At 39.9% G+C, this 23,549-nt stretch overlaps 1 protein-coding gene across 1 annotated transcript in view; it reads left to right on the top strand.

Annotated features, from left to right (window-relative positions):
* The window catches only part of LOC140228603 (cyclic AMP-responsive element-binding protein 3-like protein 1), a 51,951-nt gene extending 30,096 nt beyond the window's left edge, over positions 1-21,855 (top strand). Inside the window, exons 2-9 of the mRNA XM_072308838.1 lie at positions 3,276-3,480; positions 4,928-5,248; positions 9,025-9,215; positions 10,367-10,513; positions 12,444-12,502; positions 14,795-14,960; positions 17,612-17,843; positions 18,424-21,855. Coding sequence (XP_072164939.1) covers positions 3,276-3,480; positions 4,928-5,248; positions 9,025-9,215; positions 10,367-10,513; positions 12,444-12,502; positions 14,795-14,960; positions 17,612-17,843; positions 18,424-18,719 — 1,617 coding nt within the window. The 3' untranslated portion in view covers positions 18,720-21,855. The remainder of the gene's footprint in view (positions 1-3,275; positions 3,481-4,927; positions 5,249-9,024; positions 9,216-10,366; positions 10,514-12,443; positions 12,503-14,794; positions 14,961-17,611; positions 17,844-18,423) is intronic.
* Positions 21,856-23,549: the final 1,694 nt, after the last annotated feature.

The raw sequence follows: 23,549 nt of genomic DNA, 5'->3' as shown, positions 1-23,549 counted from the left end.
CAGACAAGCTCGTGAATGCTCTCAAAGTTCTTATTCCTCTTGTTTTGAGTTGAGCCTAGCCTCTTGGTTCTTATCAGTATTTTGAATATCAATTCACATTACAAAAGCTGAGTTTGTATTCCAAAATCCCCTTTTGTCTACAGTGCACTAGATCCATCTCATCGACTTGTGTAGGTTTAAGACAAAAAATGGTATACATTATAACTAGTTGTGTGGTTACCTTGTAATTATTGTACAATTGATAACACCATTGAACTCAAAGAAATTAGCTTGACAAATCTAAGAAGCCAGCTAATTTCAGAAGTCAGCTACAAAATATGGCAATGATTGATTCACTAGACTGCCCTATGTTATTTTTTTAATGACTCTTTGAAAAATTACTTTTATTTGTTCATATGGATGAATGCAAAGCCTTGGTACTGTAAAACCATAGATGTTGGCATGCATTTTAAATTTCATAAATTTCATGATAGCCCAAATTCATGAAATTAAAATGTATGCAAAAGTTCTTCTACACCTATTTGCTCTGAATGCCAGTGGCAATTCGCGAAAATTTCATGCCACAGAATATCCTGCTTTACAGTATTCCCTTCTTATTTAAAAAGCTATCTTAGTACCCGGTATCTATTAAATGGATCCTGATCTTGTCTTGAGTGGAGCCATCATTAAACTCGGGAAATGTTAGTTGTTGTTGAACTTGTTAATACCATTTTGCTTTCTATGCTTTGTTTCACAATTCACTTTAAATCCACAGTAGGAGAAGAATGGAAAGATGATCAAGGTGATATTTAGTATGAAGCAGTCTAGTGCAAAGGTTAGAAACATGCCAGATGAGCCATTCATGAGGAGCTTCTCCTTCTGAAATCATTTAACCATAACTTGGCAAATGTATGTATTCGTCATGACAATGTCAAGCCAAAATTTTGGCATTGTCACCAAAGCATGGAATAGTGCCTCAGTCATGTGCCTCACTGATTGACTGGTAGACTCGAACCTTGTTTGACGCAACATGCTGCCACAATTTTTTGCTCAACTGGTTGACCTTATGACATTTCAAATGTGGCTTGTCATTTAAGGTACCGGTATAAAGAGTGATGCGTGACAATTCAGTTTTTGAGTTAAGGTGCTTGTGCCTTTGTGTAGAATGTGTGGGAGCTAGCATGTGTTGAGCGTATGAATGTTGAACTTTCCACCGTTTCAGTATCAGTGATAGTTTTTGGCAACACAACAGTTGTTGTGGCTGTAGAGGAGCTGCTTCGCTCTGTGGTTGTCAACGGCACGTCTGACCCGACTCGTCGATGGCTTCCTGTGATGTCACGGAGGGCACGCAGCTGGTTCATCTCTCGTCCCGAATTAGACGCATCCTGTCGCAAGATGCTCGCGACATGACTGATGCGATAGGGTTCTTTGTGGGCTGTTTGCAACATTATGCCACAATGGCAGTTAAGAGTTAGAAAGTCTTGAAAAAATTTTCACCACGGTAGACTTTCTCCACTGGATTTCAGTACACGGGTTATACGCTCTCTCTCATGTGCTGAGGTGGAACAACTGGAATTGAGCTGAAACTTGCCATAACTCGTGTGACTGACATTTACAAAAGCACACGAAGAGGTCACTTTAGTTTGAAGTAATCAACTCTATCAGTTCTGGTTATCAATGTCTCGGCAGCATGTTTAAGACTGAAATTGAAGACTAGTTATTAGGGAGAACTGAGATTTGCCCAGGGTATTGCTGTTGGGAGGGGGGGGGGGGGGGGGGGAGGAGGGGGAAGAGGGTGTAGGCCAAGTCAAACAGAGCAGGAAGGAAGATGATGTGTAACTTCTTGTCTGCACCTTGTTGCGCAACAGGAGCCAAAATATTTACCTAAGTTGTCATTTGTGATTAATTTGCTTTTCTCTAATTGTGAAGAAAATGACACAATATCATTGAGTTCTTCTCTTCTAGCGCAAGTAATTTTATGTTAAATGTAAGAGAATGTAATAACTCTGGAGATGAAACAATGAACTATGCCACCGGACTCATTAAACGTAAATGTCATGAAAATCTCTCAGCACCAATATAACCTTGGGGATGAATGCCATTCTACAAAAGTGGACCTTGAAAGACCTTACAATATTTTCCCCAAAGTACTGCATTATGAAAGACATTTTCTTCAGGAGTCTATGAATAGGAACATGTTGCAAACTTGGATATAAAATATTCTTGGATTTCCAATCTGTTTTGAATTAGAGTGCACAGCTCTCTAGTTCCAAGGAGAAGATGAAAAAAGTAGCTAATGGAAAGTGTTGGTGTAAGGCCCAAATTAAACTGCCATGCTTTAATGTGTACCTACAGTGTCCTCACCATGAACTTTCATCGGATGTGACTGGCTGAATGAAGTCCGCAAAAGTAATGTTGACTCTGAATTTGCATGACACTAGAACTCATCTTGTTTGCAAAACGTGCAGTCCCTCTATATAGCTCTGACTGTTTCTCATATGTTACTATTAAAGATAAGGATCAGCGGTACACACCCCAAAAACTGCAGCTGAAGAAAGTCTTCATCAAGCGTAGTGTCACTTTCATCTCCTTTCCCTCTTCTTTACCCCTCTTTTGCAAATTTTGACTTCACCAAGGATTGTAGACTCAAGAGGACTACCTGTATACTAGCTGAACAAGCATTCTTTGTTATGAAAGCATACAATGTTGCTGTTTCCTTTTCCGGACTGTGTCTGGCAGTAGCCCGCTTCTTTCTGTAGAGCATCACCCACTCTTATATTTTGTGTGATTTCTGATGAATTTGTATGTTTTCTCAGTCTTTGTTAATGTTTGTTTTCTGTACGAAAGAATGGGAAGTTTCTGGCTGCCCTGTTGTATACATCTATCTTCCTGGTAAAAGGAGAAAAATGTGCCCTCAAAATAGACTGAAACTGTGGGCTTTGAGTCTTGAGAATTTTACAAAATGTAGCAACATACAGTTTAGGGACATACTGCAGTGTTTCTTTCTCCCTTCTTTGTTTAGAATTCAGCTGAACATTTGTGGATTTACGTATAAATCATGATTCTATCATTCCATGGATAAGATAAAAATCTATTGTGTCTCATGGTCGCATGATACGACATTTCATTCTTCTCACAAGGACTGTGTCCAACTTGACTGTGTCATATTACATGGATACAATGTCTTTTCCCAGAATTTTAGACTTTCTATTACAAATACTTCCTGTGTTGTTGTCTACGATGAGAGTTTATAAAGTTTGGTCTTCCATTCTCTCTTATCTATTACCAATGTCCAGCCAATGACTGACCACCTAGAAGGCATCTCGTCTTCATCCAGCTACTACGAGTACGACTACCTGTTCGACGATGACCCCCTCCTGTCCGACAAGATCGCGTGCGGGGATGCCCCATCCTCGCCGTCGCCCCAGATCACCACAGAGCACAGCTACTCCATGATCAGCGAGCCAAGCTCTCCCCTCATGAAGGACATCAAGCAGGAGGGTAGGTTTGCTCTGCGATGGCGCTTACACCTACATTATATCACCACTCACACTCAGCAATGATCGGTTTGTGCACCACGATGTGAAAATTTATTTTGTTTGCTACCGTTCACACACGACAAAAACAAAAAAGAAAGAAAATCAGTTGTTGGGAAAAATGTGAAGCACTATGAATCTCCAGACTATGCATGCCTGAATGATGACCAGAGCATGCCCCCAGGCTCCTGAGTGTGCAGACCTAGTAAGAGGAGTTGCCTTCTGGAATAAATCGATGGTTTCTTTGCAAGATTTTTACATCGCAGTGTGTGTCGTTCAGAGTTTGCGATTTTTTATTTGTGTACAGACACGAATTGCAATGTATTGCAATGCAAAAATCGATTTTCAAAGGCTGCTACCTTCGGGTGTGTGTGAACGGACTGAAGTCGCCTTGGTTTCTGAGTCGCTGTGAGGCCTCCAGTAGTTCGATGGAGCTAAAGTCTTCAGTCCATGACCTCTGCTCCTTTGGGGATTCTCCTCTGCTCAGTCATGGATGACAGAAGAGAAACTCTTACTACATGTTCAGTAGAAAGGCTAGATAAAAGGTCATCTTACTTGGATGTACCGTAGTTTGTTGATTGCATCTTGTATCCATACTCTCTTTTTTTTCTCCCCACATTACCACCAGAGAAGCAATTCAGATTTTTAAAAAAATTTCTTTATTGTATACGTGGCAAGAATTCAGGACAATACCTGAATGTTCTCTTTAATGTGTTTTGTCAATGTATGGGATTTGAAAATTGTATGCGAGTAGTTGCATTTATCTAGGGAAATCATAAAATGACAAAGCAGTGGCATGTTCTAGTGGCATTGTAATGCATGCAATGTAAACATTCAGATGCCAAGGACACCCGGATTAGTGACGTGCCTTTATATCACAAATGCATAAGCTTAATCTGTACCTGGAGATACTAGTAGCTGTCGTGGATTAGCAAGCATTACATGCAAGAGCTTGCAACCAAAAGGCGCTAAATCCATTGAAAAATGATGGATTTAGCGCCTTTTCGAAGCAAGCTCTTTATAGGCATGATGGACGATTCACTTCCTACTAATGCATCTATAGTCATGTCATTTCCTGGTCAAAAACAAAAGCAGAGTTGCAACTGATTGACAAATTGCCCTACATCGACGTAAATAAGCACTGAATTGATCAGTGTTTTAGAAGTAGCCATGATAAAAAATCATGGGCGTACATACTCATGAATTTGGAAAAGCAGAGTTCATGGAAATTGAACCATGTTTGTGGATTGAAATCTGCATTTGTCAGGAATTGTTTTTCCCTGTTTCAGCACGACAGTCTCTTACGATGCAGTGTGCTTTGTACAATGGCATGTTACATAAAGCCTGCTTGGGGAGAGAACAGAGCTCTCTGCGCATGTCGTCATTTTGGTTTCCGTCTATGTCTCCAGCAGATGATCTGGACAGCAACTTCGACTCTGACGGGCTAGACGAGATGCTCCCTGTGTCCCCCGAGAATGACCACCACCTCCCCCTCCTGGGCGGCGATCACCACGGCGACAGCAGCCCCGCCCCGCGCTACATACTGACCACGGATACACTGACTGGCTCTCAGCCAATCTTGGCCACGGCAGCCAACGCCTCGGCGCTGACCCGCGGCAGCCTCGCAGATTTCAACCTACCCGGACTGTCCACGACCACCCTCCAGCACAAGCAAGACGGCTCGAAGCAGATCAAGTTGGAACTTGTCACCACCATGCTGGCTGTTGATAACGGTAAATACAAAGAGCCATGACCCGGCCCTCACAATCACATCATCAAAATGTTTTCCCATTTTACACAGCATACATGTGCATCTGGCAGTGAGAGACTTAACCTTGTGACGTGTAGTGTTTCTTCATCTGGAGTAACATTCTAATGTTCCTGTGGACAGCTGGCCAAACATAACCTAAAATATGCCTTGACTCTTTTTTATGAGCCTTGAAACCATTGCAACAGACAGAGGTGCTAGAAATTAACCAATCAAAATTAAGGAGGTTTCAAAGCTCCATCAAAGAAAGGATTGCATGTTGTATGCATCTCTGTAGGCTATTACGAATATCTCACAAATCAGAGAGGCTTGTTTAACCTTCTACTACAACACCAAAAAGATATCTGATTTTTCAGAAAGAGTTGACACCTCTGCTGTAATTGACAGGTCCTCACGAGTTGTCAATTATTAGTATTCAATTTTTTTTTTTTTAGCAATTCAATAGACTTTCCCAAGGTTGTCAGCAGGTGGCACAGGATCAATCTTCACGGTCACATTGTGTATGGAAGAAATCTTAAAGGTGTTATCCTTAGCTGCATGTGAAGTCATTGTAGTTCATATATACTAAGGGTTATGGATCATATAGCTACTGTTGGAACAGTGCAGAGGTGTGTTCATGATTTGCTAAGAATCTTTGGGATTTGAGAGTTTGAGTTCGAACTAGAAGAAAATCTCTCATTGTTTTGGCATATATTCTAAAAACTATGTATCATGGTGGGGCTGAGATGTAGTTGAAAAACAAAAAGGCCTGATTTGATCTTATTTCCCTATTGATGATTTGTTTTTTCAAGGTGTGTTTGCTGAGCACAAGGTTGTTATTTTATGGATCATGAAACAGGAATGTTTTTCTGACACAACAAACTGCTCCCCCCCCCCATATAGTGCATGTCTCTTTGTGCTCTGATGTCTCCCCCCCCCCCCCAACATTATTGAGTCTCCAATGTGATGGAAAAAAGAAAAGAAGCCCAAAGCCTGTATAGGATTTTGAAACTCAGTTTGCCATTGCAGTATGTGCATTGGAGTTGATCCATGTTATTCTATATATTTATACACAAAAAGTGTGACATGATGCTGCATACAAACTGTTAAAGGTGAGAACATGAGGTCACGAATGCAAAGGAGTCTCCAGAGAATACACTGAAAGCTCCCTGCCTAATCTGTTACTTCTCAGAATAGCCGCCTACTCATGGATAAGGGAAAGCGGATTGGGCTTTTCAGTTGTTCGTAGTGAAGACACGACGTTAGTTGTAGTTATTACAATGAAAATGAAATCCAATAGCAAGAGGTCAGACACCTTTTATTTGTGTCAGTCTAAGGTGCTGTGAGGGGGTAGCATTGCTTCTTGTAATGCCCTGAACATTCTCACCAAAATCTGCTTGCAGGTTGCATGTGGTGTATGAGAAATAGTTGATGAAAGATTTTGCTACAATATGCACAAATTGCAGGAGAAGTAAACCATTATAAACATGTTGGATATATCTCAGCCACACACGTTGTCACAAGTCAGTAATACTTCTTAAATGGAGCTTTATATTTTTGCAAGGCAGAATTTCAAAAGAAAAAGAAAAAACATGCTCTGCTCCTGCATAGAATTACTTTAATCAAAATCGATCTTGCTTCATCTGAGTTTGCACTATGCATTCTGTGCCATTTTTGCTTCTGCCCGATTTGTGACACAGAGAGCTACTCGATGTACTAATCATATGGGGGTGCCATTTTACTTTGTACAGTTTGCGTTTTCACATAATCTAAAGCTACTTTACAACATGATGCAGGGATAGGGGAGAATGGTCAACACAATCGTTGTCCAAACATCCACGCCATAAATCTAAAGGTCCCTAATATCTTTACAGTAGAGACCATCCGTGGTTTAGCAGGGCTTTACTTTGTATGCAAATAAGCACCCACACCCATGAAACATTCACGAAGACTCCACATTGTTACATGGTATCTGTGCACCATGAAAGAAATGTCAGCCAGGATCTCTCCACTGCACTTTGTTAAAACAAGGGCCAACAGCTGAATTGTAGAAGACGTAGAGTATGGCAGGTAGACCTTGTCAATCTGTTCCATCTGACGGTTCCTCAAGGAGCGTTGAAGCTCTGTGGGTGCCACCAGTGGTAGAGTAAACCCCGAAATGGAAATGAGAACAAAGGAAAGAACCATCCGAGCAGCCCACAAGTGTTCATGCATGCAGTGTTTGCAGAACCGCATCGGTGGTAGTAAACAATTGACACCTCATTTGTCACCCAGAAATGCACACTTCTTACTGTATTGAATGCGATCCTCAGATGCAGAGGAAAGAATAATGAAGTAGATTCATTAGTCAAAAAGAAATTTACTTACTGCTTATGAAACTGACCTCAATGTGGAGGAGATATTTTATAGTTTTGTGCCATTGTAGTTCAAAATTTATGCATGCTGGAGAAGTAATTTCTCATTATCTTCTGTTTTAGTTGTAAGAAATTATCATGTGTATTGCAAGTCAGAGACAAAAAAAAAATGAACCTAAGCTGGTCAAATTTCCAAATTCTCTTCAGAGGCTCTCTTTCTTCTCATTTCTGGGGCTGTATGAATTCAGTGTCAGGAAGAAACCCCAATCTGAAGTAGCACATCAAGAATCTTGTCATTTTCATTTTTAACCCGTTCAAGACGAGTCCCGAGTACACTCGGGCAAGTGCCTATTGGAAATGCGTGGTTTAGCAAAATTAGCTCATCCTCAACAGGTTGAGAAACAAAAGATCAGACAGAGGAAGATGCTTGGAATCTGTTTCCTCAGGCTGCCATGGTCTCCCACAGACCCATCAAAATGTAATGCCTGTAGTTTCTTTCTGGCAGTACTGTATATTTTTGTGTGTCTAACTCGCCAGACATTTACTTTCAAGAGGTCTGACCTGCTAATAAATGAAGAATGTCGGTCGATGAATTACTGGCAACGGCAACTCTGTCGGAACTTCCTGTTTGTGACATTCAAGCTGTGACTTTCAAATAACATGCAGTGTTATTTGCCTTTTGCCCCAGCTGCATTTGTATGAAAGAGAGAAGATCTCTACTCACTTTCTTTTGATTGATGTCATGTGAAAAATGAAATAAAGCCATTTAAAAAAGGTATATTCATCAGAATATGAATGTATTTGTTATTGTGTGCTATTGTTTTCATCCACATCTTGTGAATTTGCATATATTCTTATGAAGAATTTGAGGATTTTTCTATCATTTTTGTTTCAATGAATAGACTGAATTAGTGTACATTTTTACACTTTAGAAAGTATGTTTTAGTATCATAAATCTAATAAAAAATTGTAAAGATCTATTTATCCGTATCTAAGAAGTCCGTCTGTGAGTCAAAATCCAGAAACTTCAAATTGGCAAAATGTTGTCTTTCATCCAAGAATCATTGACAGTTTTCCTATTTCATCAATGTTCACTGGTATGTCTTCTTCAAATTTATTAAAGTTGAGGTGTCTTGCCATCTTATTTTGTCGCTACACAGGTAAACCATCAGTCAAGTGTAACCATTTGTCAACTTTGAATGACAGTGAATGTTCTGTTGTCAAGCCCCAATGTAGAGAGATGAACAAAACAATTTCTATGTACAATTTGTAAAAAACCACAAATTGTGAAAGCCATGAATTTTGAAAGCTGCGAATTGTGAAATCTATGAATTGTGAAATCTATGAATTGTGAAAGTGATGAATTGTGAAAGTGTAATTGTGAAATCTTGTGATATTCTGTTGTCAGGACTGGATAGCAAACTCCAGCTGCCCCCGACACCGCCAGGGAGCACAGCGAGCGACAGTGATGGGGGAGAGAGCCCTCAACGGTCGGGATCCTCCGCACCTTCCTCTCCCCGCGCGCTGCACACCCAGCCCGCCAAGAAACCCATCTGCCACACTCGCACCGTCAGCCCGCAACTCTTCACCAACATCCAGGTGAGATTTTTGGAAGGACTAGACTAAGGGTCACAGGTCATAGGTCATAGGTAGCAGGTCACATGTACAATGTACATTGGCTGTGAGTCGGCTATTCTTATCTCGCAAAACTGTTTTTGAGTTTTAAAGATTCTTTTATGTCCATTTTGACTGTGCGAGAAATGTGTTGAATCCATGTTTGAAAAAAAAACAACAACTAATAATAATTATTGATAAAGCTTAGTGTAGTGCTTTTTGTAATCAGTACCTTTATGATGTCATATGAAAGCTAAGTCTGATCACTTTGAGAAGAAAAAGTGGTTTCACTGCTACAAAAGTCACACACCTTAATTTCACAACACCTGTGGATATTATTTTAGATTTTGTAAATTACTTGGAAGAGTTGATGTGCCCATTCTCAGCTGTGCGTGTAGCTGATAAGGTAGAGAGTACTAATTTCATTTCCAAATGCCGTGCTAAATGGCTGACCATGGCGTGCAGTGCAGGTATCTGTCAGAGCACAGACCCTGTAGGAGTGCTAGTTTTGTCGTCTCCGTGAAAGGGCATGGAAACGGGCACAGACGTGCTGTGCTTGAGACTCGTAGAGGTAGCGTGCTGCCAAGATCACGCAATCAATTTCGTAGCTTGGCAGGAAGCTCGTACGCTAGTGTGTGGCCTGCCTCCAAATCAATGGGTTGCGGAGGAAATGTTTCAATAAGGATTGATAGAAACCTTTTCCTGTTACTGGGGTGCCTTGGAGGAGCCCGCTACGTGTATTTATGTGCATGTACTACTCATTTGTGTAACAATGATCCTTTGCTGTTTGCATGGCAATGGTGCAGGAGCGGGAAAAGTTAGCTGTATGTGAGTGTAATTGTATTAGACAGTGGCAGCAGTATTATTATTATTTTTTTTTTTTGGCAGATGTTCGATTGTTGGGATTAATCATAGCCATTGCTGTTGGGTTCATTAACGACTACAAGGTTAGGAATTACATGCCAAGATTTTTTTTTTTTTTTTTTTTTTTTGGGGGGGGGGGGTTGCATGGTTGCCAGGATATTTTTCTATCAGGTGAAAGTATTTAATACGCATGAATGGCATTTTGTGTTATCGCAGACAATGATGGGCATTCTTATTGGTGTTTTTTTTGGTTTTTTTTTTGTCCTTTGCAGAAATTGCCACAGTCTGGCCCCCTCATCCTTACGGAGGAAGAGAAGCGGACCTTGAAGCAGGAGGGCTACCCGATCCCCACCAAGCTACCCCTCACCAAGGCGGAGGAGAAGTCCCTCAAGAAAGTGCGGAGGAAGATCAAGAACAAGGTGGGTCGAGGCCAATGACACATCGCTCAGTTTATATGCCATGTCGTGTTGTGTCATGTCATGTGACCTGCATCATTTCTATCATTGTCTCATTCACCTGCCCTTTTTTCAGCTCTTCAGTTGTTTAGTACAGGCAAACCTGCCTTAATAGCAACCACCTGTCTACAGTGCCCACCTGTCTACAGTGCCCACCTGTCATATACAGCAACTAAGAAATCCCACCCCCGAGAGAAAAGACATGTCAAAGACAGTGTCTGTTATGGCCACCCGTCTATAAAGGCCCCTTTTCCCGTCACACGTAGATGGCTCTTGTAGACTGGTTTGACTTTACTGGGGGACCAGTAATACCATTAGACGAGAGTCCCGCTTTGCCATTATATGCAAACTTCATTGAGGTGGAGGCCTCTGGCACCAGATTTTATTTTGAACCCATTGTTGCCAAGATAGGTAATCCCCCATAGATAATTATACTAGGCACACCTGGTTCTAGATGCAATAGGTTAATATTGGATCAGTATGGAGAAAGTGTGTGACAGATCTCACCGTAAATTATAGAAAGGAACAAGCAATATGAAGTCAAAACAGTCCTAATATCCTTATTTGGTGTGTTTCTGCTTCAAAATTTGGTGATTTGAAACAAACAAGAGACATTCCATCACATCATATGAAATTTACATATTGTTCAAGGCGGAAGGAAAGTATCATACATACCATATACAATGTTTTTTTTTTTTTTTCTCCAAATGTCAGTAATACTCGTGTGTTCACTGCCAAGAATGCAATGCTACTATGTGTAGATTTTGGATGGCTCTAATACAGTATTCAATTTGACTGGCTATTTCTGTAATTTGATTTCAGTAATTGATTGAATTGGGCTATCTGATTGGAATGCCAAATTCAGTGAGTTCAATTATCACTGAAATTGCAGAACAGTGTTTTTTGGTTTGTTTGTTTGTTTTTTTGTTCTTGTCTGTGAAGTTAGTGCAACGCAAAAAAAAAATTTTCTTACTTTTTACAATCAAAACTGCTGAAGTAGTCAGTCTCTGATGGTTTGCCTTATGTATAGAAATTATTGTCTGCACGAGTATTGGTGCACTTGAAAATGTGAAGCTATCATCTCTTTTAACGTCACTCTTAGTAACATGGTATTAATGGAAAGGGAAGTATTACTTTGTGCATTCCAAGTATTGTATGCTGGACAAAATCCTTTTACACCATTGATTGAAGGCCAATGTGAAATTGAAGCGGAATAGAAGTAGTCTCTGATTTCAGAATGTGTTGATAATCATTGCCAGATGCATTTCAGTGTCGTTGTAAAACTCAGGAAGTTTTCATTCCGGGAAGAAAACAGGAAATATGGTCAAACAAGATAGCATTTCTTTGAAGAAAACCAAGCGTGGACTGCATGATCTTCTATAGAGAGCATAATTTCATATGAAGAAAAAAAATGAGTCATGTTTCATACCATTGGCATCTTCTTAGCTGTGAGTCAAAATGTACAGCAGTGTGTTTATTATAGGATGGAACTGTGGTTCAGTGGAATGAGGGATAATTGAAGTTTGAAAGTACCAAAGCTTTGAATAGCAGAGGGCAGAAAGCATATATGACCTCTGTCTGTCATACAGAATTTTCAGAACTGAAACCTAGCAAATTTGAAGGAAAAAAAAACAAACAACTCCTCACATGACAGATTTATTGCCGAAGTGTCAGTGATGTGTTGGGATGGGTTTTTTTTTTTTTTTTTTTTTTTTGCCCATTTCTGGTGAAAGATAACAAAACCATCATGTGACCGATTTGAGTCCGTTTAGGAAGTTGAGCACTTTAAACAAGAGTTTTGTGACCTCTCGTAGTTCTCGACCTCCCTTCATCCGTAGCAGGATTGTTTTCTTTTATTTATTTTTTTTTTTTCTGTGCACAATTTGACTGACAGATTTCAGCTCAGGAAAGCAGAAGGAAGAAGAAGGAGTATCTGGAGGCGCTGGAAAAAAGGTGAGAAAAAAGAACTGAAAGTGGGAAAAGATTGTTGTTCGGTGGCACTGTTGGCAGTAGCTCTTGTTGTGAAATGTTGGGTCATGAAACTCATTCATGAGTTGGAACATGAGTGGGGGGGGGGGGGGATGGGGGTAAAGAGGGGAGGAAGTTCATGTACGTGATGACGTTTAGGAAGTGATCAATCTCGGACCTTATAAACATGAGCAGACGTTTTTCGTGCGGAGAGAGACCATAGGCTAACGTCAGCTGATGCCCTTGTAAGCTTTGGCAGAACAAATACGTCCTCACATCATCACCTGCACGCTCTTTGGGCACAGACAATTTTTTTTTTTCATTTTGCTTTTTGTTTTGTGTGCCCCCCGGGCCATGTCAGATGTGTGGTGGGTTCCTGCACTAGTTCACCTTCCATATAGACTGTTATCTGTTATGACTTACATCCTTTACTTTCACTATTAATTTTTCACTAATGGTTCAGTTTACCTCAAGGCTGACTTTCAATACAATCCTTAGTGAGGACTTGTCATCTTTACAAATATCACCTCTTTCTGTGATTAAGGTCAAAACACTTCACTGTACATCATGATTCCACATAGTGCCATCACAATATTGTTAAAAGAATAGTCTACCCGAATAGAATATGTTGATGATGTACTCGAATCGGCAGAATACGCAGTGAATCAAATATTAAATCTGGTATGCCATACTGTAGACAAGTCAGGAATTTCAAAATATAAGATACTTCAAATTGTTTTCCTTTGAAGCTGTCAAAATGAATACAGGAAAGGGGAAAACTCTGTCCAGGTTTTGACATTACTGGTACTCTCACTCAGATATTCAAAAGAATTATATTTAGGTTCTGTTAATAACTGGAGCTTCTTAACATTTCTGAACTGGGTTCAGGAAATCAATAATGTTTGGTAGCAGATGCAAATTCTATCCCATTGTTACAATGTCAAACTGATGGACTTAAATATGCTATTTAGTATGGACAGTGTATGTATTCACTGTAAGTAAAATATTGCATTGGGCTTGCGTGGATGAAGTGTGACCACAGAGAGTTAATGTTAGCTTTCCAGTCTGATGTCTGTTAGTGTTGGCATGGACAAAGATAACTTCCAAAGTGTATCATTTCATCAGTAAGCTTCATAGTGTATTCCCTGCCAACATCATTTGATGGCCATTGTCTGGGTCCTGTGACAATGGCATGTATTGTGGAAACTTGAACTAAATTTGGAAGTCTCTACTGTCACATGTTGACAGATATCAAACCCTGTTTTTTTAGTGTGTGTCTCAATTGGTGATAAACAGAGCACATGTGATGATATCCTGTGGCTGTTGTGGTAGCCTTCATGAGCACATTTATACGTGTTGTGCTGTTCATTTGCACCTCCTGTTCATGGCAGTTTGAAGTGTGACAGTCATCAGTCAAGGCTACAGAATAATGTGCCGGTATTCATGGATGTGATGCCGGGCCTAGCTGTTAAAGTCATGCCCTACCTTGCCTGTATATTACTGGACTTTCAGTGTGAAAGCCACACAAGTCACACATATGGCAACTTAGTGTCCTATGCTAAAAGCAAAGTGATATTTAAAACTGCGAACGATATATGCCACTGTTTTTATAGTTTTTTTAGTGCTATGTGGAAATTTTGCTTTGAGCATTCTTTTCTCATTAATGCTAATGCTCTCCATATTGTGGCAAACATGTGCAAAGGACTCCCAAATCTACTCTGAGTGTACAAAGTAATTGTGCAGGAGCAGTGTGGCACCTGATGAAATGACATCTAAATGATGCCTCTTGATTTTCCTCTTCCACCCCAACCATCTTCTCCTCACCCTCTTTATCTTCCTCCTTCTCCCCTCCTCCTCTTCCTCCTCCCCCTCTTCCTCCTTCCTCTCCCTCCTCCTCATCTTTCTCCTCATCCTCCTCCTCCTCCTCCTCCTCATCATATCATCATCCTCATCATCTTCCCCTCCTCCCTCTTCCCTCCTCCCTCCTCCTCCTCCCCCTCCTCCTCCTCCTCCTCCTCCTCTTCCCCCTCTTCCTCCTCCTCCTCCTCTTCCCCCTCTTCCTCCTCCTCTTCCCCCTCTTCCTCCTCCTCCTTGTCTTCCCTCCTCCTCCTCTTCCCCCTCTTCCTCCTCCTCCTTGTCTTCCCTTCTCATCCTCCTCCTCCTCCTCCTCTTCCTCCTCCTCCTCTTTCTCCTCCTCTTCCTCCTCCTCCTCCTCCTCCTCCTCCTCATCCTCCTCCTCCTCCTCCTCCTTCTCCTCCTCCTCCATCACCCTACCAGGATGGACAGCTACACCCACGAGAACACTGAGCTGAGGAAGAAAGTGGAGAGCCTGGAGACCACCAACCAGTCTCTCCTGACCCAGCTGACCAAGCTCCAGTCCATCGTTAACAAGGTCACCAAGCCTATCAAGGCCAGCTCCACCCAGACAGGAACGTGCCTCATGGTGAGTTTGGAGGACTGTCCTGCTGAGTTTTGCCTCATAATCCCCTTACTCTCAGTTGTGACAAGACATAATCTGGTTCCTCAAGATAAATGTAATCGTTATCCTCACCATCACAACATCAGTCACCTTGCTAATTACCAAGAATCCTTTTTTCCCCTCTCATATTGCTACACCTTTCATATGCTATGGATAGCATCCTACTGAAGGCAGATGAGGTTTATTTATTTCCGTTACAGTATTATGATCATCATCTTCTTTCATTCCCAAACACAAATGCAGTTTTGTAAACACATTAACAACTTATATCTTCTCCTGTGATTACTATAGAGCAATGAAGAACTATAGCTAAGGAAATCACTCATAGTGTCTGGAAAAAAGACAACAAAGCAAAAACTTACACAAAGTTGCAAAGAGAAACAAACTCATAAACAAATCTAATTTTTAAGAAAGTATAATTAGAAGCTCATCAATGTGCCGTCCATCCAAAGTAATCATTTGCTTGCTAACCCACGAATGGCTCGAAAACAGACATATTTTCATGCATCTAATCCAGTCATATCTATGATATTGATTTTTTTTTTTTAAATCAATCAAAGCGGAGACTTTAATTCCTGTTCTTGACAATGAGTGTTGTCCACGCCATTGAAGGGGAAAATTTTGATAATGGAAAAAAAAATATGGTGTGATATATACAGGTAGCTAATCTACACTTCATATGTACCCAATGTTAAAAATAGTGAAGAAATAGTTAATGCATGTATGTGCGAGTTGAAGTAAATTCCATATGGTGATTACAGTGTCCATGTGTGTCTAGATCAGCAGTGCTCGTTGCCAAATAATTTTTTGTTCGTTTGAAGTGTCTGCTGTTAATGTTTGCTGTTTCTAACAAGTCTGTGATTCTTGTGCCTAGTTTGCTTTAAGAAATCAATATGAAAATTGTTTCTTTGTTTTGTGTCAGTGAGTGCCTATTGATTACATGCTCGTAAAACAAAGTTCTGATTCTGATCTTGCCTGTAATTATAAAGGCATTACAAATTTGTTGCACTATGTGTAAGATGTAATGTACATGTTTGTCTATTGAATTTCTGCATTGTTGTTTTAGGAGTACAGTAGTTCAGTGAAAAATGCCCCTGATAAGACCAGTTGATATATTATATATATTTTTCTCTACTGCATAACAAGATGACGTGAAGATAACATAGCAACTAGTAAAAGTTTTGGCAGAAAGTTTTCCATGTTATTTCTGACCTCCAGATTCTATTTGCTGTAGTGAGTTTAGCTCGTGTTTGTAAACCTGTGATCATTGTCATGTGATCATAACACCTCTCCCGTGGGTCACAGAGATATAGGAGGTCACCCATGGTGTTTTTGTGACATTCAGCTGTCTTTGAGGCATTGTTCCCCACTAAAAGAAAGAGAAAATGACAAAAGGACTTTAACTAAGTATATGTTTTCCCATTGACAGCTGCAACTTTTGGTCCTTAATTACTTTTTGGGGGGAGACTGCTTTAAAAGAAGAGACCCAGGCTGCAAACAAGTTAGGGGCTTTGAAGTAGACCGAGTTTAACTAACCTTGTTTCATATCCACAGAAAGTGTAACACAAGTCAATCATCATGACTTTTGCTGTGGCAAATCACTTATGTCATGTTGTCTACCTGTGTACATGTTAGCTGACATCAATGGCCATTGCACACAAGAATTTCATGCACACTAACTATCAGCCACCTCACTGTACTCACGCAGGACTTGCTACAAATTGCATTTCTTTGATGTTTTTGATTTGTCGTGTATGATCTACCATTGCGATTATTATGGTTTTTCCATCCATGTTTTGCCGTCTACTTTATGTTCCCCTTCCATGCCTGTCTGTATCTTTTATTATTTGTTCACCCCACCTCCATGGTCACCACCATCCTGCCTGCATATTTATGATCTGCTCCCGCACCCCGCCCTCCCTTGTCAGGCACCTAGCGAGTCACGCCACGGACAGAGACAGTGCTATACGCGCCGTTGGAGATGATGAAGAGCGCCCCCTTGTGGGCATTAAATGTGCAATCAACATTGTAGGACGCTTTGACAAGGCACAGGTGGGGATTCACTCGGCAAAAACATACGAGACCAAAATAATCTATGCATTATTGAAAATTTTCTACCATAGTGACATGCATTAGATAGTTCTCACAATATTTCATAATCTAGTTATTCAACAGTTCTTCCAATCAATTATTTTTGACCTCGTGGCCCTATTATACATGCAAAATAAGTATCCTAAAGATTTGCATCTCTCTTATCTATGGAAAGATGAGGTGATTTCCTTTTTAAGACCAGTAAAACATGTGACTGCAATTATTATATCAATTGAGAAGCAGAAAGGACCTTACATTGGTCAAAAGGCCAATGGATCTAGAACCTTCTATGGCTCAACTGATGATGTTGTTTCATAGATTTTTGTGGTGAATCATACTTTTGCCTTGTCATAGGAAGAGGAAAGGAGATTTCTCAACCAAAAATATAATTCTGTCCCATTTGTAGAAATGTATTTCACTGAAAGAAGCTGCAAAAATCCAGAAGGTATTTCTCTCATTGTTCAGTATTTTTGTAAATGAGAAATGCTTTAAATCATGTTGCCCTTTTCTCTTTATTTTTCCAGGTCTTAGTTTTATGTTTTGCTGTCTTCCTTGGATCATGGACACCACACTCCTTCCTGAGTAGCAGACAACATCTTCCCAAGCTCTTCTCTTCAGCCCCTGCTTTTCCCAACAATGAGATCCCTCACCCCTTCTTCGGCCCCTTTGGTGACGATCAGTACTCCGCATCTGCTTCTGGTAACCGTGACGACCCCAACCATAATGCCGACGAGGATCCCTACACCACATACTCTAGTAAGGCTTTGCCGTTTTTGTTTGCTATCAATTACTTTTTTTTTCTAAATTTTGTTTTTGGGAAAGATGATATTAGCAACTATCAATCACTGCTATTTGCACCTTGTTCACATGTGTAAGTTTCCATATGTCATGAAATAGATGGATGTTGTGTTGATTAAGTTTTATTAAAAGGGATATATACAGATGTTCAGTCTTTAAAAAATGACATTTTTGTAATGATGTTATGATATATCGTCAGATCTTAGTCTGGACATCTTTATATACCAGTAACTTGTTTTGTGATATCTAGCCACAAATAACAATGTTATGTATGTAACTTTTTAATTTGAGTTTTCATTCACCAGAATATCAGTTAAAAGAACTTGCTGTACCTAACTGACGTGGCTAAAACCCTTTATGCACTTAGTCAGGGGAAGAGATCTATTTTTGTGTATGCTGTACACTGCCAAAGATGGTAAAAATTCATGCACAAATTCTCAATAGTCCAAAGTAATAAGTTGTGCTTTGTAGGATATCAACCACATTTGTAATGTGACTCCCCTGAAATAAAGTGCCTGGTTTCTCTCCCCTTGTGCAGTGCGTTCATCTCGCACTCTCCTCTCGTATCAAGAGGAAGAGGAAGTCCTCGCCAGCCTTGGTCTGCATTACCATGACAACGAGGAAGAGGCAGCCCTGCTGGCGGACATCGCCCCGGACATCTCAAGCCTGACCGGAGCCAAGATGGCCGCCATGCTGGGAGGCCCGGGGCCAGACGCGGCTGGCCTGGAAAGCGACGAGGAGGCCAATTACGACGCCTACATGCACCCCGACATGGAAGCCAAAATCATTCCCGTCGACACCATGGCCCTGATTAATCGCTCCTCCAACAAGTGAAGAGAAACCATGACAACAACTTCCGCACAAGATATCTAGGTGCTTTTTATAAAGACCCAAGAACAGAAATTAATGTTTTTAAAGACCATTCCTCTGTTTTAAGCTATTTTTAAGCTGTGTAAGCATGCCCTGTAAGATCATTGCGGTGAAAAAATCTTTCACTTCTCGGCAAAGTTGCTAGCTTTTTTTTTTCTGTCTTAAAAGGACCTTGTGGAAGATTACCTTTTGGCAATGCACATGAACTTCTGACCTTGAGTGACTAGAAAATGCATTTTTTTTACTTTCCATCTTTACAATCTGGTTTGAAGCATATCAGCCAGTGGTAATGGGTCATTTGCATGTCTGAATTTGGTTTTCTCAAACCTTGTTGGTGTTAGCTTTCCCCTGTCAATCTTGTCTATCGTGGGGACCTTAAGAACTCGTGCACTGTTGAAATATCGTATGAGAGACCCCCGTACTTGGCAAAATGCACCAATTTGCGCGATGTTGTGTGTGCTGCAGCCTGAAGTTTTAGTAAGATGTGGCACACAAGGTGATGAAATGTGTAGTGGGTAACCTGCTGTGTTTGATACTTCCCATCACATGACATTCCTTTCAAAATTGGGCGATATAATACATGGTTGTATGTTCCCGTATAAAGTTCTGTTTGGCTGGATTTGTCATTTCGTCATATCAACAGATAATTACCCCTCCCCATGTAAAAAAGAAAAAGAAAAAAGATACAAAACAAATGTAATGCACAAACAATCCAGTCACTTGCAGATCGTGGTTGAGTGGGGTTGTGATAAGGTGACCCAATTGCCAAATCTTCGCGTGCCTTAAAAACATGCCAAGCTGCTTTCTGTGTATGTGAGCATTGCTGCTGGCGGACACTCACTGTCTGCCTGTATGATTGTGTTCGCCATGCGTTGAGCTGCGGGTGCTGTGATTCCGCCCCCTGGTGGTTGGTCGAGGGAGCAGTGCGGCGTGTGTGATGCTCGGGGCTCACAGGGGCCCTTCCACTTCCCTCCCTTGTGGTGGCTGCTGCTGGGGTGAATGTTCTGTTCATCAGGTGGGGATTTGAACCCAGTGCTGACGAACTGAACATGCGGCACCCCGTTGCGAAACACAATGAGCGATGAAGAGACGATTTGCCATCTTGTCTGTGTGGGGTGCCAGTCAGTTGGTTAAAGCCCATCGTTAGCCCTATGTGCTGATGGAAGTGTGTGGTAATGAATGATCTTGTCTTTTTTTCTTTCTTTTTTTGCATGATCATTTGCTGAATGCAAATGGCATTCATGAATAGGAAAAGAAAAACCCTCTCAAAAATGAAATGTTCAAATAACTTTTCTTCCACTATTGTGCTGCCCATTGGAAGGCAGCAAAATGTGCAGGTATCTGATATGACGTATGAACCAAGACCTATGCCTTGTGCGTGTTATTATGAAATTTATTATTTATCAAGAAGCATTAATTTAAATTTGATGATGAATGAAGAGTGGTGATAGTGGTTTAAGTCAGAGTAATCATGTAAAATGATGATTTTGATGATGTATGATCATGAAAATGATACATTTATATTTGTCTTTTGCCAATCTATTAACTCATGTTAGGGCATATTTACAAATGTCAAAAAAAAAAAAAAATATACACACCAAACAATCAAACCATTGAAAAATGATTTAAATCAAGGCTGAATGCTGTAATGTTTTATTTTGTATAGATGATTAATTTAGATTTGATGGGGTGATGTCACTCTCCATGCTTGCAAACTGTGCTTTGTAAGATATTGTACTATTTTTATGTTAACATGTCCATTATTCAGTGTCACAATCGTATTTTCGAGTAGTTGAATTATTATTATTTGTGTTCCTTTTTTTGCTTCTTTATTTATTGTGAGACGATAACAGCTTATTTGAACTGTAACTACAGTCACAGAGAGATGATGTACATAAATACCTATCCAAGAATCTTGGGCATGTTACTTACAAATTCAGGACGTCGTTTTGGTGCTTAAACTTGTCATTGAACCAACAGAAAACAGTAGCATTATTATGTAAGACACCTGTAACAATTTGTTTGTGTGTGTTTGTCTGACTTTTAAAAGAATAATATATAATATCATGTATTTCAAGTAAGTATAAAAGTAAAGGCATTTTATTTGGATTTCTGTGGAAATAACACATGCATCAACTCAACCAGGCGGCATAATGTCCAAAGTTCATACAGGGTCAGAGGTGATCCAAACTATCTTGAATGCAAATGCTGGTGCAAATGAAAGATTTTCCAGCATTTTCATGTATTATATCACTGTCCAGGGACTTTCTCTTTTTCCGCCCCAGACCTCTTGCATTGAAATGTAACGGTTTTGGTCATAGTGAGTCCTTGTGCATTTTTTATAAATTAAAGGAAGAAAATTAACTGACGTACAGTATGTGACAGTTGAAATGCCTCAGGTTTGTCACACAAGCGCACATACACACCAAAATACACAAAGAATTGCAGCATTTGCTACAATTGAGTAAGAATCCATTTAATCCTTGACATTGCCAAAAGAATCTTGTGTCTGCAGCTCAGATATATATATATATTTTTTTTTTTTCAAATGTTATTCCTGTTGAGAATTAATTGCTATGTAAACGAAAATCCCAAGAGAACTCCTATGTGCTGTTACATGTCAACGTTTGTAATGAAGCATATGAAACGATAGGGTTGTGCAGGCACAAATGCCCTAGTCCTCAATAAGTGTGAATTGTTGTGTGAACATTATAGCTTAAAGGATATTTATTGTTTTTTTCTATGATAAACTGCCCCTGTTCATTCATCACACTATTCCTGTCATACAAATTATTTCCGGGCCTAGTTTCTGCGTTTTCATATCCTCATTTCCTATATATATATATGTATATCCTTATTTCTGTAAGAATAAACTGCCGCTGGAAGATGTCCACCAGATTACTTCGTCCTTCTGGTCTTTAATTTCACATTATCCACAAGCAAGCACCGTCACCCGATATCACATTTATATTTGATTTTGGCAACAGTTATTCTCTGATTGAAGAAGAAGCACTGTGGTTTAAAGAGCTATTGTCTTACAGTTTGATATTATGGACCAACAGAAGGCTGTGCATGCAAACCTGTTTTGAGAGATGATACTCTGATTCATGCAAATAGTAGGCAGCAGCCTCGCTGTATTCTGTGCAGATAGTACATGTGTACAGACTGCTTTTTTTTTTTTTGGGGGGGGGGGGGTTGAAGGAAATAATAAGTGATAAAGGATAATTTTGCTTGGGATAGGAAATACCCTTTATGATTACCATAGTATGATGCTGTAAATGAGAAAAGTTGATGCAGCAGTGGAGTTTTTAGAACTTGATAAGAACCGAACTATGAAGTATTTATATCACTTTTGTTTTTCCAAGGAACAAGCGACTGATCCAGTTTTTGGTCGATTATCTATTGACCTCACTGTCCTGCCACCAGAGCTACATTTTGCTGAATGTTTACAAGAATGTGCAGTATTATTTAGGATATATGTACACGAACGTGCCTTACATTTCAGAATTTATTTTTGTGTGGGATTTTGGGTACAGTATTCTTCACGGTCTTTGGGTTTTTATTTGATGTAGATGGTGCAGTTTCATTCCATGAAGATTTTTCTTTTTGATTTGTTCTCTTTGTTAAGTCTGAAGTAGATCATATAGATTGATTAACTTTCGTGATATTATGTCTTTTGACTATTATTTTTTTCTCTACATGTACATACTGTACATAAAAAAAAAATCTTGATCTTGGGCTATTTGCCCATATAATATATCTCCTTATATTATTCACTCTCACACAAGGGATGAGATGTGCTGTACCCATGGCATTCAGAAGGTAATACATGATTATGACAACACCATTATTGTACATAAGATTAAGCGATGATTTTAATATCTTTCCAGGTGGGGTGCCATTGAGATGATTTTAAGAACACCTGTCCACCTCTGCGACTTTTAAATATTTATATTTCAGACATTATATTTAATCATACTGATACGTACTATTTGCATGCATATGTAATGCTCTCTCTCCTTGTCGGATCTCTCTCTCTCTCTCACTTTATATATTTTTGTTTCTTCTCCTTCCGTGTCAACGTACATCTCATACTTGGAAGGATCTTCATCTTCAATTATGTGAAATGAAATCACTGGAAAAAAGAAAGAAATGTTGGAAAGCAATGGAGTGTCATTGCGATAAATAAAATGTAAATAATATATAACACACCCAAACTGTGTCAGTGAATGTTCATTGCTGGAATGTGGAAGTGTGGCTTTCAACTACAGTGTATTGCTTAAAGTGATGTTTTGAATGTGAGTAATTTTTTGTGCTCGGCCGTGTAAAGTGAATTTCACATGCTTTTAATTCCGCAGAGTTAGTAATTTTTTGTGCTTGGCCGTGTAAAGTGAATTTCACATGCTTTTAATTCCACAGAGTTAGTATATCAAATAGTATTACATATACAGTGGACTCTCGTTTTAATGAAGTGCTTGGGACCGGCAGTTTTCTTTCGTTGTAACCGAACAAATAGATAATAGAAAACAGAGTGGATGAAGTGGCGGCCTGAATTTTTACTTCGTTGTAAAACCGGAATTTTGTTATAACCGTGTTCATTATAACGGGAGTGCACTGTAACAAGCAAGACATTCTTGTGCTTTTACTTTGTGCTGGAGTCATGCTATATGAAATTGCGGGAAAGTTTCCACACCACAAAAATTCCACTTCTAAAGTTTTAATAATAGTATATTTCACGTTTTGTGTGTGTGTGTGTGTGTGTGTGTATGTGTATGTAAATAGAGCTAGTTAGAC

Source organism: Diadema setosum, chromosome 5, assembly GCF_964275005.1.
Source record: "Diadema setosum chromosome 5, eeDiaSeto1, whole genome shotgun sequence".
NCBI classification, from domain to species: Eukaryota; Metazoa; Echinodermata; class Echinoidea; order Diadematoida; family Diadematidae; genus Diadema; species Diadema setosum.
This window is presented reverse-complemented; position numbering and strand designations above follow the sequence as displayed.